Source organism: Rhinopithecus roxellana, chromosome 11, assembly GCF_007565055.1.
Source record: "Rhinopithecus roxellana isolate Shanxi Qingling chromosome 11, ASM756505v1, whole genome shotgun sequence".
Taxonomy (NCBI): Eukaryota; Metazoa; Chordata; class Mammalia; order Primates; family Cercopithecidae; genus Rhinopithecus; species Rhinopithecus roxellana.
This window is the reverse complement of record NC_044559.1, coordinates 70,681,585-70,697,578: the sequence shown is the minus strand read 5'-3', so window position 1 is coordinate 70,697,578 and position 15,994 is coordinate 70,681,585. Positions and strand designations below refer to the sequence as shown.

At 38.9% G+C, this 15,994-nt stretch overlaps 1 protein-coding gene across 1 annotated transcript in view; it reads right to left on the bottom strand.

Annotated features, from left to right (window-relative positions):
• Positions 1-15,994, bottom strand: part of UBE2D1 (ubiquitin conjugating enzyme E2 D1) — a 36,435-nt gene extending 20,441 nt beyond the window's left edge. The window contains exon 1 of the mRNA XM_010367510.2: positions 15,749-15,994. Coding sequence (XP_010365812.1) covers positions 15,749-15,772 — 24 coding nt within the window. The 5' untranslated portion in view covers positions 15,773-15,994. The remainder of the gene's footprint in view (positions 1-15,748) is intronic.

The following is a 15,994-nucleotide window of genomic DNA, read 5'->3' as shown; positions in this document are numbered from 1 at the left end:
TAAGTTTCTAGCCTAGGAGCAACAGACTATACTATATAGCCTAGGTGTATAGTAGGCTGTACCATCTAGGTTTGTGAAAGTACACTTGATGATGTTTGCACAATGACAAAACTGCCTAACGATGCATTTCTCAGAAATTATCCCTGTCATTACACAACGCATGACTATACAAAAATCAATCCTAAATAGACTATAGGTTTAAGTGTGAAAAGTAAAATAATAAAGATTTTTAAAACCCTATAAAGGCAGAGATTTTTTAACAGGACACAGAGTACTAACAGTAAAAGAAAAAAATGAAAAATTTGGACTTGATTAAAATTAAGAACATCTGTTCACCAAAAGACACATTAAAAGTGTGAAGAGACAAGCCACCAAGTGGGAGAAAATATTTGCAATATTACATATATCTGACAAAAGTCTCATCCAGAACATGTAAAAGATATTCCTACAGATCAACTTTTTAAAAAGCAGCTTAAACAGGCACTTTACAAAAGAAGCTATCCAAATGGCCAATACATATATATATCAGATGGGGCTCAGCTTCATTAGTCATTAAGGATATGCAAATTTAAACCAAAATGCTATGCCACTACATATCCAACAAAATGATTTAAACGAAATAGAAGAGAGTACAAGTGTTGGGAAAGATTTGAAACAACTGGAACTCTGGAACTCCTGGTGGGAGAGAAAAACTGATAGTAACCACTACTGGTAAACATAGAAATACTCTACGACCTAGCATTTCTACTGCTAGGTATATACCCAACAGAAAAGTGAATATGCATGCCATTATTTGTAGTAGCCCCAAACCAGAAGCAACTCAATGTCCATCAACAGTAGAATGAACCAGAAGCAACCCAATGTCCACCAAAGTAGAATGAACAACTCGAAGCATATTCATGCAATAAGAATGAACTACAGCTCCAGGCAATAATATAGATGAACCTTACAAATATGGTGAGCAAAAGCAACCAGAGACAAAAAGATACATACTGTATGATTCCCCTTAAATAATGTTCAAAAACAGGCTACAGTAATGTACGGTGATAGAGATCAGAATAGTGATTTACCTTGAGGACAGAGGTAAAGCTAAGAAGGGAGAAGAAAGGGTTTCTAGGGTCCTTGTAATACTATTTCTTGAGCTGGGTGCTGGTTTCACAGGTTTATTCACTTTGTAAAAATTGGTCAAACTGTATAGTTTATGTCTGTATAACTGAAACAAAAAGTTTACATTATAACTTTTAAAATGTATTTTGCCACAATGAATAACACAATGATAGCAAAAAAGACAGGCAAGGATATATAGAATTTATATAATGGAAAAGATGGCTATCAAATAATGAGACTACTTACAAATCGGTATATGAAAAGAACTCATTATAGAAGAACACTGTGTGAGTATACATATATTTTGTGTGGGTATTTCGGTCTCATTCCAGTGACTTTTAATCTAAAATTGAAATGCTTTGTTGATTCTATTTCCTTCTTCCCCTTTGAGACAAAAATAAGCTTAGAACAAGTCAACTCTATACCTAAACAGATCAAGCAATAAATATCATCAAACTGGTAAAAGTATGTTCCAGAAAAAAGTAGTCTGTGCCAATGAAGCAATTTTCTATTTGAATGTGATTAATATTCGAATTAAAAAACTAGCTAGGAGTATCTAAATTTTAAAATAAAAATATAAGATATTAATGATCAGTAGATTAAAGGACAGTGTCTTTATATCATGACCAGAACTATAAAAGCACTTATAATAAAGCCACAAAAATGTGTATTTAATGGACTTATATAGTCTTACATGGCTAAGCACCTCTATTCTAGTTCAGATTTCTATAAACAACTAGACACAAAGAAAAGTACTGAGAGGTCTGAAACTGAATTTTAAATTGCCACAGATGGCATGTTTATAACACCCCCACAATATGCCGAGTGTTCTCCATAAAACCAACCTAGACACAATCCCTGCCTCTAGGGGACTTAAAATCTAAAAGTAGATGAGGCAGCCTAATTCAAACAAAGTAAACAAATAAAAGGAAACAAAGAAGGGAATGTAAGAGAAGGGGCCTGCATTAATCTCCTGGCTCCCAGAAGGGTAACTGGCCAATCTGAACAGAGGGGAATAAAAGCAAACAAGTGAGAACTGACTTATTTACCATAAAACTTAATATGACACAATGCAGTAAATATTCCCTAAAAAATTATGCTGACCAGACTGAAAATGCTTTGTTGTTTTCTAGCTTCAACAGTCAGAAGATCTAAATCTCCATAATAGATATAATACATACCCCACGGGGTGTGAGTAAAAGACATTAAACAGTCCATGGAAGGGACTGATTTACAGCCCAAAATTTAAATTACTAAATCCAAAGCCTATGAAAGCATTACTTCAAAACTCTTGGCTCAACCGGCAATTAATTAACATGACACAACCATCTTTACCTCAAAATTCCTAAAACAAGACAGTGATTCTTACTGGACTGCATTTTTCACTGTTGCCTCTAAAAGGATATATGAGCTATATTTGGTTTGTCTGTAAATAAACATTTCACGGGCTTACAGTTCAGGCCCTGATCTCCTTATCCAGTTGACTAGAGCTATTTCAATAGAAAGATGTCAAACGATCATCAGAAATGTCTCCAAATACAGAACATCTTTAAGCCTGTAAATTAAAGTACATCTGGATTTTAAACCATGTAGATTCTTCCCGAAGACTTCAAAACGCCGACAACATCCAATTAACTAAGTTACAGGAACCAAACTCACTTCAACAAACTGGTCCTATCTGCTTTGCTGTCTCCTTGGATCAAGTTTCTCTGGCAAAGGCTGTTTATTTAAAAATAATAATGCAGCCAAATGCCACAAAAAAGGAAGATGAAGAAAGCAATAATATGTGACTTTGTCTCATCAGTCATATATATTGAAAGTGAACTATAAAGAGTGTAATTTAGGGCCGGGCATGGTGGCTCATGCCTATAATCCCAGCACTTTGGGAGGCTAAGGCAGGCAGACCACCTGAGGTCAGGAGTTTGAGACCAGCCTGGCCAACATGGTGAAACCTCACCTCTACTAAAAATATAAAAAATTAGCCAGGCTTGATGGTGCGTATCTGTAATCTCAGCTACTTGAGAGACTGAGGTAGGAGAATTGCTTGAATCCAGGAGGCAGAGGTTGCAGGCAGCCGAGATCGTGCCATTGCACTCCAGCCTGGGCAAAAAGAGCAAAACTCCATCTCCGGGGGCAGAGAGGGGGGGAAGAGTGTAATTTAGAATAAAAGCTTGAGGTCAGAATTACAGACATTATTTACTCAGTGCCTCACATCTCAACCACTTTCCCCCAGTTTTCTCTGTACCAGGCATAATGACTCAATTTCCCAAAATGCTATCTCGCCTCTACTTTCAAACATGGCTTCCTATTTAGATGGCAGACTCTTGATCACACTCTCTACATATAATATTTCCATCAGAGGAATTATATAAATAAAAATCTATTTTAGACAAATCCAAAGCAGCTGAGTAAAAGCTGTATTTGAATCTGTTTTATGAAGTCTTACAGTAAAAATGCATTGATTCGTTTCAGTAATTCAAACTCTAAACCTTGGAGTTACCATCTAATTCCTCTCTTCACAACCCACTCCCTCACAATTTGAAAAGTACCAAATTGTTCAGATTCTCCTTCTGTCTAGATCCTTCCCTCTGAAAGGGTCCCAGAAGGCCCATCAAATAGGACAGCTGAGGTCCAACGTGCAGAAGAGTCTGATATGAGCCAGAGGAGAGGTAGTTTAGGATAAGAACCCAAAGGTTCCAGTCAGGCAGACAATATTAATATCTGGGACCAGACTGGATAACAGAAGGAGGAATCTGAAGAGATTGCCTAGACCAGGGAGCCTGTGATACTTGACTCGAAAGGTCAAGAAAGTCTAGGCATAGACAGATCACACCAACTCAAAAGGGCCAGGTGGTACAAACAGCCTGTAATTTTTGTCATATACCCCTCTTTTCAATGACCTCTGCTAACATCGTAGCTTAGACCCTCTTTGGATCTCACTTAAGTGCAATATCGTAACTTACCTACTAGCCTCCTATTTCTCTACCTATACACTGCTGCCAAAATCATCTTCTTGAAGAGCCATGTAAAACCTCTTTGATGTTTTCCATTCACCTTCAAGTAAGACTAAGTCCTTAAAACGACTTACCAGACCTTCCAAGATCTGAATTCTCTCTAGCCTCATATCTGCAATACTTTTCCCCAGTGCTCTCTGCACCAGCCATGACTTTTAATTCCTCCAAATGTTATCTTGCCTTTAGTTGCAAACATGGCTTCCTTTTAGGCAGAAGATACTTAATCACCTCCCTTCCCCAAAACACACTCTCTCCCTCAGTCATTCATTTTATCTACCTTACTTTTACTTTCATGTCTCATCTTAAACATCACTGCCTTCAGGAGGTTTTCCCTGAACCCTTCAATGGGTCCCTGCTATATTCCTAGAATACTCTGTGCATCCCTTTTCATGACATTAATCAAAATTATAATGACAAACAGTAAACAATCTTGAGTTTGATGAGGGCAAGGATGCACTATGACTACAACTGTTCATTCCAGCTCACACCTGTAATCCTAGCACTTTGGGAGGCTGAGGTGGGTGGATCATTTGAGGTCAGGGATTCCAGACCAGCCTGGCCAACATGGTGAAACCCAGTCTCTACTAAAAAACACAAAAATTAGCCAGGCGTGGTGGTGCACGCCTGTAGTCCCAGTTACTGGGGAGGCCGAGGAAGGAAAATCGCTTGAACCTGGGAGGCGGAGGTTGCCATGAGCAAAGATCATACCACTGCACTCCAGTCTGGGTGACAGAGTGAGACTCCATCTAAAAAAAAAAAGCATTAGTTCCTATTACTCAAAAACCTTCAGTGGCTTCCCCAATCTTCTGCATTAAGTATGTATTTCTCAGCACGGGCCTTCAAGGTTGTCTACAATATGAAGCTTTATGGTCTACTCTTTCTGAATGATTCCCAAAACCAGGATGATCTGCTCCTTCCTAAATAAGCCAAGCGTATTCTAGTGTCATTTCTGTAGCTTCCCCTACGAGCCTGGCTCCCCTAAGTCTTTCAAAATGCTATCCACTCTTCCCAACCTATATCAAATTCCATCTTCTCCACAGTCTTTCCTGATTTTCCCAAATAAAATTGGCCTCTCCCATCTTTGACTCCCTTCCTGTTTAAATACATTGTATTTTCTGTTTGGTACTTTCCTAAATCCATCTAGTTGTTACAGGATTTTTCTTACACTTATTAATTCTAAATTTCTTAGATAATGGTGATAGCTGTTTTTCTATATAACTAGCATCTCCTTACTGCATTTAGTATATGCCTTATATCAGAAGGTGTTCCATAAATGCATTAACTTGAATCTTTTGAGACAGGGTGTTGCTGTCATACAAGCTGAAGTGCAGCGGCACAATCACAGATTGTAACAAGGTTACAATCAACTGTAACCTTGAATTCCTGGGCTCAAGTGATCCTCCCACCTCAGCCTCCTAAGTAGCTGAGACTACAGGCACGTGCCACCATGCTGAGCTATTTTTTTAATTTTTTTTTTTTAATAAATGTGATCTCACTATGTTGCCCAGGATGGTCTCAAACTCCTGGGCTCAAGTGTTTCTTCTGCCTAGGTCTCTCAAAGTGCTGGGATTACAGGTGTGAGCCACCGTGCCCAGCACTGAATCTTAAAAATCTATTACACAGGCTGGGCACCAGGGTCTCACCTATAATCCCAGTACTTTGGGAGGCTAAGGTGGGTGGATTACTTGAGGTCAGGAGTTCGAGACCAGCCTGAACAACATGGCAAAATCCTGTCTCCATTAAAAATACAAAAATTAGCCAGGCATGGTAGTGCACACCTGTAGTCCCAGCTACTCAGGAGGCTGAGGCATGAGAATCCCCTAAACCCAGGAGGTGGAGATTGCAGTGAGCCAAGATCGCGCCACTGCACTCCAGCCTGGGCGACAGAGCGAGACTTCACCTCAAAAAAAAAAAAAAAAAAAACTATTACCTATAGGGCAGCTGTGCAGCTGTGTATGGCAGTTGTCTAAATATGTGGATAAAACACTCTTTTAAGTACAAAAGCTACCCGTGAAATACAGAGAAGCTAAACTGAATTAGAGAAGCACATTATGTTACCAGTGCAATAATAGAAATACATTTTATTTGCATCATAAATAATTGCTATTTAAAGAATAAGATTTATTGACCTTATATTATACATTAAGAGATGTCAACATTTATTTCAAATCTGATATTTCAAAGTAAATGGAATTTTAAGTTAAGTCTAATATAGCTGCAGAGCACAGTGCCAAAGTTCAGTGTTTGTTTTTGTGATCACTACTGTTTGCTGCAAAAAACAAACAAACAAACAAAAACAGCAAATAACATTATTTAGGTTTGCCTAAAATTATGATTCAGAAGGGATGATATAAAGTACCAAGTTCAATCCATTAAATTTCCAGGTGAGGAATATAAAGACTATGAGTCTCTTGGCCAAGGTCACAAAGCCAAACTAGGACGAAGGTTCAGACCATCTGACTTCTACTCCAGCACTCTTACTACCCCAGTTCAATACTCACCTCAACACTGTAACAGCTAGAGCACATTATTTTCAACCAACACTGAAGCAAACAATGCTCCAGTACTGTATTAAGGCCACTTGCACATTTTTAGCTATGCACCAGAGAAACAAAGTGTGATGAGTGAAGGAATGAGAAGGAATTCTTGTATTTTCTCAGGAGCTTATATCATATAAAAGGTTAGAAATGAATACTACTTCATAAGGTTTCAGGAGAGTTGTGTTTAAAGATACTCTGAGAGGCAAGAAAAACTTGATAGGAAATTAAACACAACTTAAATAGAATTTTGACATAATATGCAAATGGAACATTCTGAGTGCTCCATTATCAAAACTTACTATTTACAGTAACCAAAAAAAGATGGAAGAAAAAACAGAAAACCTAGCTGCCCATTTGTTAAAACGCGTGTAAAACATGAACATGCCTACCAATACCTACCAAATATTTGTTATTACATATTGCTTCTTACAGCTCTATACCTCATAACTGGCATATAGTGGGCACTTAAAGTGTTTCATAATAAATTCTCTACTCTGTGTTAGTATCATCCAGTATTATTCTTGAATATTATGGTTGTACATCAGTCACTAAAATGTTGCTACTTGTAGAAGGAAACAATGCATACAGTCTGCATCAAATGGAAATGCTGCCAAGGCTAGAACAGTTTACATTATATGTATATGTGTATCAATGTATTTGTGTGTCTCTATGTATGTGTATATGTATTCATTTGCTCTCCCTATATATGTATGCATGTATATGTATGTTTGTATGGCATGTATTTTTGACGTTAATTTTACCTAAGGATCTTATGTTATGGAACAGTGATTTTCCAGCTTTCCTTACAGCAATTCATAACGTGAAAAATATTTTACATTACAACCTAGTACACACACACACAGGGCCACACATACACAACCAAAACAAAAGTTTCATGAAACAACACCCTTACTATATGCAAAGCACTAATATTTTCCATTCCATTTTAAAAAGTGGATGTTTATTATTCACTAAACTGTTCGGAAACTCCTAAAAGAGAAAAAAAAAAGATGTTGGGAAGGTGTACACCTTAGTTTGGCATCCATTTCTTAGAAATAACCTACCATCAATAGATACCAACCAGAAAATACCAAAATGAAGTCTACGAACTATTAACCATCATTCATTCAAAAGTGCTGTTGAGCACCTGAAAGGCTGGGTCATAAAACAAGTCCCTACTTGGGAGGCCAAGGCAGGTGGAACACCTGAGGTCAGAAGTTCAAGACCAGCCTGATCAACATGGTGAAACCTAGCCTTTACTAAAAATACAAAAAGTTAGTTGGACGTGGTAGTGGGTGCCTGTAATCCCAGCTACTTGGGAGGCTGAGGCAGGAGAATCACTTGAACCCAGGAGGCGGAGGTTGCAGTGAGCCGAGATTGCACCACTGTACTTTAGCTTGGGCGACAAGAGCAAACTCCGTCTCGGGAAAAACAAACAAAACAAAACAAAACAAGTCCCCACAATTTAAAAGGAGTCATATAATAATGGAATTTGTTCTCTGACCATAATGGTATTAGAAATCAGGTAACAGAAAGCTATCTGTAAAATCCCCAAACATATGGCAAATAAATAATGTACTTCTAAATAATCCAAGGGTCAAAGAAGAGATAAAAAGGAAAATTAGAAAATATCTTTAAGTGAAAACAAAATACAGCAAAATTTGGGAGAAGTAAAAACACAAGCCAGAGATTTTCTGGTTTAAGAGAAGAACAACGAGCCCAGAGCATTCATTAGGTCCACTTAGTTTTCTCTAGAGCAATCCAACCATACCACTCCCAAACTCTGCTCACATAAGGAGAGTGGCCACCTACAATGAAAACAATCAGATTATTATTTGAGGAAGCTTAAGGTGAAGGAACCAGCTCCTCAGCTCACCCCCATTGGAGAGGTTTCTTAAGTCTAAAACAAGACCAGGAATCTAAATAAGCATTGTGGTGTCACTAAAGGAGATGAGCCATACAAACAGGACCATATGAACAGAGGGCAGTGAGAAATAAATCCGGAAAGTAGGCAAGACAAGAGGATGCAGAGCATGATGGTGGAATGGACAGCACTGGACTGTATGTTTCTAGATAGCAGCTTCCTCCCCATACTAAGGACAACTCCTGGAACACAACAGCCTGTTATTGCCTAACGTGTGAAACTGAACTTTCACAGATTCATCTCAGAACCAAACTAAGCACAGAAACACCTTAGCTTCTCAGAGATCATCAAGACCAAGATGGGCCAGAAATAAAACCTGTCCTGCCTTCAGACATATGTGCTAAGGTAGCCTGAGGACCCACCCCTCCAATCTCCAAACTCTGTAAATATGGGTAATATTATATATTCTAGTATCATTTATTCCAGCATTTCACAGGAGAGGAGAGAGGATAAGTATCTCAATTCCTGTTGTTAATTCAATGTAATTACTTTATCCACTATTAAAAAGGCAGGGGCTATTACATTAGTAGACGATCATTAACTTAGTTTTATAGGCTAAATATTAGGTTTATCATTTCTATTAGTAGCACTCATTAAATGAAAATAAAGGGCCCATATGTTTTCTATGCGTATTTCAGGGAACTAAAGTGAGTAAGGACGCTATTCTGCTTTCCTGGAGCCAATCCCACATCCTGCTAGGTTTGGTTTTCATATGTGCCTGGCTTCTTAAAATAGGCATAAACAGTCTTATTTAGTTCTAGGCTATTTATTTCCACAGAGAAAAAAATCTCAGAACTTTTTAACTGTCATAAGTTACCTCATTTTTTTACACCTTTATTGTGATGAAGAAAGAAAAATACGGTATCAGAGGCAAAAGAAAGACTGAGCTTAATTACAAAGATTTAAAAGAAACATTTACATAGTGGCTTATTAGAGAAAGAACACTATCTCCCTCTCATCTCAAGGAAAACCATTTATCCCAAAACGCATAAATACTGTGCTTCTTTAAGTTATATCATTCTTTCTAGAAAGAACTAGAGTCTTGGATTTAATCTCGTAATATGAACAGTTTACTACTCAAAACCACTACAGGAACTAAATGACTCTATCCATTCAAAAACAGTTACCTCAAATAATAACTTCACAATGCAATGATACTTTTGACAGAGTATTTATGAACTACAACCAATGTTTCAAAATCCTTTTGGAGGAGAGAAATTCAAAGCGATGAAACAAAGATGATCAAAGTTATATTACTGGTTTACAACATTAAACGATCTCAGCGTGCATTACTTTGGAGCAGAGATTTACACAGCACAATCAATACATTTGAGCAATGTGTCAGTGAAAATGATTAAATATGCCAAGGTCTTAATTATAATACCACTTTACATTCATATAGAACATTCCAGTTTGCAAAGCACTTATATCCCATAAACCCATTTGACTCTATGTCTTCCAGTTTAAATATAATAGATATGAGTTCACGTGGATAAGGGAAGCTATGTACTGAAGTGGTTAAGAACATGGAATTACATAAGATGTATTACATTTACTTTTGCTTGCTTCTATTTCCCTTTTTTAGAATGTGGCTACTAGAAAATTTAAAATTAAAATGTGGCTCACATTGTATTTCTATTGGATAGCATTGTTCAGTCAGTTTATCGACAGATTTTATTTGCTAGCCTAGGGGGCACAATCACTGACGTATAAAAAGATTAAGAAAAGGAAATAACACCCTCTCCACTAAAGGATTTGACATTTTAAGTGAAGTGTCACAGGTTCAGTAATAATATTGCAGCCAAGCTTAAAAGCAAAATAAAAGGTAAAGTCATATAAAACTTTCTTAGGGAATGTGGCTGTTCTCTTCTATAAATAGATTACTGACATTAAATTACGGAAAGTGATTTAAGAAACAATGTTACCCTCTTTAAAAGCCCACAAATTTGCTCTGCCTGAACAAGGAGGAAAATGTTCTGCCCACAGTCCGCTTGCTAGAACCTGAACGTAAAGACAGAATAAGGCAAGTAAGTCCTACAAGGAGGTTTCACCATCTACTCTGATATCGTTTACTCCTTCATTTTACAGAGAAAGAAAATGAGTCTTAGCCTGACTAGGTGGCTTATCCAAAATGTCATTTCAAAATTTAATCAATATAAAAATATCTGTTTATAAATATCTCATTAGTAACAATTATTTAGACTTTTATACTAGGTCTTCAAATTCCAGCATATATTTTACACTTCAGCACATCTCAATTTGGATACTAAATTTTCATCAGCAATATTTGATCTATATTTAGAGTTCATAAAGCTCAAGGTTGAAAACTAAATTTTCATAGCCAATTTGTTTCCATGTGGCTAGTGGCTACATTAGACAGAAAGCTTTATAGAATATCTGATGAGGTCAGTAAGCTCAGTGAATGCTCTCTTCGATATCCAAAAACTATCATTCTCTCCTAAGGACAGAGGTGGAAGAGAAAGATCCTAGACTCTCCCTTCAGATAGGCAGTTTGGTGGCTTTCATTTGCGATATTTAACTGCAACTATTTTTGTGTTAACTGGGCATGAGAAGGTATTAAATAAAAGATTCTAGAATTAAAAAAAAAAAAGAATATGGAATTGAAGTCAACCGTTTGTTTTGGACTTGCAGCATTGTCACTTACTAGATAACACGATCATGAGTAAACTACTCAATATTTCTCTGCCTTAGTGTCATCATCTGTAAAATGGAAATAACACTTTTTCTACCTCTTGGGCATACTAAGAATTAAGTCAATTAATATATGTCACGTACTTATAAGGCAGAGTAACCATTACATACACCCTGGTTTTTGAGATCAGCAGCCTCATATGTATGGATATCCATACATATCCATTGTATGGAAATGTATGGGAAAATATGTACAAGCCTCATTATATGAAGCTAGTAAGCCACACGGCCAGGAATAAAAACCAGACCTTTGGCTGCATGAGGTGGCTGTAATTCCAGCACTTTGGGAGGCTGAGGCGGGTGGATCACCTGAGGTCAGGAGTTCGAGACTAGCCTGGCCAACATGGTGAAACCCCCGTCTCTACTAAAAATACAAAAATTGGCTGGGTATGGTGGTATGGGCCTGTAGTCCCAGCTACTCAGAAGGCTGAGGTGGGAGGATCACTTGAGCCTCAGAGATGGAGGTTACAGAAAACCGAGATTGTGCCACTGCATTCCAGCCTGAGTGACAAAGTGAGATCCTGTCTAAAAACAAAAAACAAAAAACAAAAAAAAAAAACCTCAGACCTTCTTCTTCCATTTGATCCTCCATCCATAGAGGGCTGGGTTAAGTATCCTAAGGTTTTCTAGACTAACATAAACAGTTTAACATAAAATTTTACAAATCAAAAAAATTCAGCAGCTCAAAACATTAATCAAATTTGATTTTAATCTAGATGTCTGTATACATGTTTCAGATCACACTGATTATTAAAAAACAAAAACAACCAATGTTCCATTTGGGGGGCAGAACTACACACCAAGGAATAGTTCTCTGGGTTGCTATATTTGTAAAACAAAACTCTATTGCCTCACTTTTCAAAAGACAGACAAAAATGGAAACAAACTTATCACATCACATCACATAATGCTAGTATGATGTTCATTACCTCATATTCTTTATCAAATAAGATCTATGATGATGATAATGACTGTTTTAGGATTTCCTTTTTTCCCACTTTAGTTTTCAAAACATTCAGTATTGGGTTATTAACATCTGTAATTTAAAAAATAATCCCCCCCAAAAAAAGTGTATCAAGGAATGAAAACAGTATTGATAGAAGAAACAACTTAGAAATTAATTCTAGAAAACAGATACTTAGCTGAAAAACTGTCCTCTTTTTTCAGACATGTTTTAGGTATCTTTCCTTAGACTTTGTTCAAACGTTTTTCTTTTAATGATTTAGATGACTGTGATAACATCTTTCACTGTATTTAAAAATAGGGCATGGGTGCGTAAATGTATGAGCTGGAATGCAAAACTGGCACACTAAATCAGAGCATTAAATCATTTAGTATATTCTAGAATATTTAGTATATTCTAGTATAAAAATGTATTTTAAGCATTGATATCTCCATGCTCTGTCTTCACATATAATTTTAATCCAATCATCTTTTTCTTTTTCATAGTGAAGAAATGTGAAATCATGAACTTCTTAACGTTCTCAAATATGCCAAGCCAATTAATAGATTATTGGCCGGGTGTGATGGCTCACACCTGTAATCCTAGCACCTTGGGAGGCCAAGGCAGGTGGACTGCCTAAGCTCAGGAGTTCGAGACCAGCCTGGCCAACACAGTGAAACCCCATCTCTACTAAAATACAAAAAATTAGCCAGGCCTGGCAGCGTGTGCCTGTATAGTCCCAGCTACTCAAGAGGCTGAGGCAGGAGAATTGCTTGAACCCAGGAGGCAGAGGTTGCAGTGAGCCGAGATCACGCCACTGCGCTCCAGCCTGGGAAACAAAGCAAGACTCCATCTCAAACAAACAAACAAAAAAAGATTATCCTAGGACAATGCACTCCTCTATTCCAGGCCTCTGGATCCCTCCTTGAATAAGGACAGGCCAGAACATCAGTGGTTCTGAGTCTTCTTTCCACCCCAACCCATCTGAGGGATTCAACACTTCTCCATTTATAGAAGTGATGACAGACTGAAAACGTCCCTCAGGTGATTCTAAGACACCACCCTAGAAGCTGTTCCCGTGCTGGTACCCTCTACTACACTACGGCAGACTTATCTGAGGTTCCACACAGCTCTACAGTCTGCCACTTTAGGTACAGGAAAACTATAGTAACACTTCAATAGGAGCTTAAGAATAAAGGCCAAAAGTTAGTATACATCTTCATTTGTTGGAACATGAAAGATTCAAATAAGAATGTCTATACTGATGACATCAAAGAAGATGATGGTATAACTCTTCATATGGCAGGTGGCACAACTGACCTAGAATTGGCTTCTAATCAAGGAGGTAGATAAAGGAGGAGGAAAAATAGGGAATCAATCAAAATAATCACCCCTAAGGTTTGAGGAAATGGTCTGAATGTGTGATTAATGGAAAGAAGACTTGTGTAAGTTAACTTGCCTGATATCAGAAAGGGAAGCCAAAGATGAACGCACAGAGATGTGATGGCATATGATCCCAATTTCTTCTCCAAAATATCAATTTGTCACATGTTTGATATCAATTCTATGTAAGTAATTTTTTTTCTGAACAACTCTATAAACTAATAACCAATAAATACTAAAAGGAAAAGATTTAGACACACACATTATAAATATAAATCAAATACACCAGTTCAGCATGGTGATTGACGAGAACTGCCAAGCATGGTATTTACAAACAATGTTCATATTTCTTTGAATATCCACTTACTGTGGACAAATTACACAGCATTTAAACGCTATTGTTAGTTGGGTATGGTGACTTGTGCCTGTAATCCCAGACTCTCTGGAGGCCAGGAGTTCAAGACCAGCATGGGCAACATACTGAGATCCCCATCTCTTAAAAAAACACAGTGATAATTTTAAAAGATCTTGTATGTGCAAAATCATGTGAAAAATTCTCACAACTAGGCAAGAAGGAAATAGAATTTGAAAACTTCCTTGGAAGATGTGCATTTTCTGATCCAAATGTGAACCAATATTACGTCGTCATTAATAAGTATGCAAGTTATGGTAAAGAGGCTGACTGAGGCTTCAAAATTAGGATATTTATATAAAACAATGTGTAACTGAACTATCTTCAAACAAGAAAACATTATTACTTAATAAATGCTGATGCTGATTGTTAACTGTATGTTTTACAATAAGACGACCTTTAAATGGGACAACAAATAACAGGTGATGCACAGATTTAGAATTTGAAAATAAAAAACTGGCAGGCTCTAAAAGTTGCTGTCCTCTGTACCTAAAGATGCCACTAGTGGCGAGTCGGAATACAATGTGTACGTCACTATCACTGCTCTTACATTTAGTATTGCTATAATGGACTCCTGGTCAAAAAAGTAGATAAAAATGTGGGCATTAATTTCTTCTGAAACAACTACAAAATACACTGACCACTGTTGCTTAACTTAGTGAAAAGCACTCCCTATTTAACAAACACATTCTCAATGTTCCCAGTGTGAACTGTAACTGTAAAACCTAAAACTTGGGTCAGTACACAGACCAACAAGAAATAAAAATGAACAGAAAGAAATGCCCGAATCTCAGTTCTGAAGGATGTTCGCTTCTGAAATGGTGGCAATAAACAGTGTGAAAAAAAAGACAATTCCATACACAGGGTTGAGATGGGTGAACAGTTGTTGGATGAAGATATACATTTCTTCCTCATTCTATACCCATGTGTCAAAGCATCAAAACAATTTATTTGCGACAGTTTATGTTGTGTCTCGAACTTTACATCTAAGTTTATCTTGAGGGGCAAAAAAAACCTGTTTGGCTTGACTCACCGTGAATCACAGCCAGGAGGTCATCTTGTTATGTATCAGCAACTATGTTTTCGCTACAGCTATGTGACCTGAAGTGGCAGCAGCAGAGGCACCAAAATAGAAGGGGCAGGAGCCTTCTCTTGGCTTCTTGGCCGCAAATGGGCTTTCCAGCCCATTCGGGCAACTGAGCAAGAGCCAACCGCAGAGGAGAAAGAACCAACCCGACAGCTCCGCGGGGAAAGGCTGCAGGCCCACCCCACCTTCCGTACCCTCCCGGGGAGCCCGGGTAGGCAAGAACATAAAAGAGACAGGCTTAAGAAACAGCCTGGAGAAAACACAGCATGACAGGGGTCAAAACTAGCCTCATGGAGGGCAAAACCCAGCCGTGACCGTGAAGCACAGATTTCGGGGCGGTCTGGACGCGGAGGAGTCTCTCTACCCTGGGGCTCCGGGAGCGGCCCCAGCGCGAGCGCGCCACGGGCCCCCAGCCTTCAAGCTCCTCTGGCCGCCTGGGACCTGCCCCCGCTCCTACCTCACCTGTCCGGTGCCCGCTGGCCGGGCCCGAGCCTCCGGCTCCCTGCCCGCACCCCGGCCCACCCTTCCATCCCGTGCTCTCCCTGCATATCTCTCGGGACCACTGGCCGAGTCAGCGTGGGCAGGAGCCGCTGCCCCGCAGCCCCAGGCCCGGCCCCGGCACTCACTTTCTGAATCCGCTTCAGCGCCATGGGTCAGGGATCGCGGTGGGGACACCGGCCGGCAGGGGTCGGCTGCGGGGCTCGGGGGCGTGGGTCGTCGCGAGTTGGGCTCGCTGGCAGCTCAGCTGGCTCCGCGCGGTGGGTCCCCGGTTCGCCGCTCCCTGGCTCGCTCCGGGCGCCGGTCCCTGCTCCGTCTGCGCCCGAGCGCGAGTGTGCGGGCGGGGACGCCGGCGAGACTCTTTTGTTTCCGCT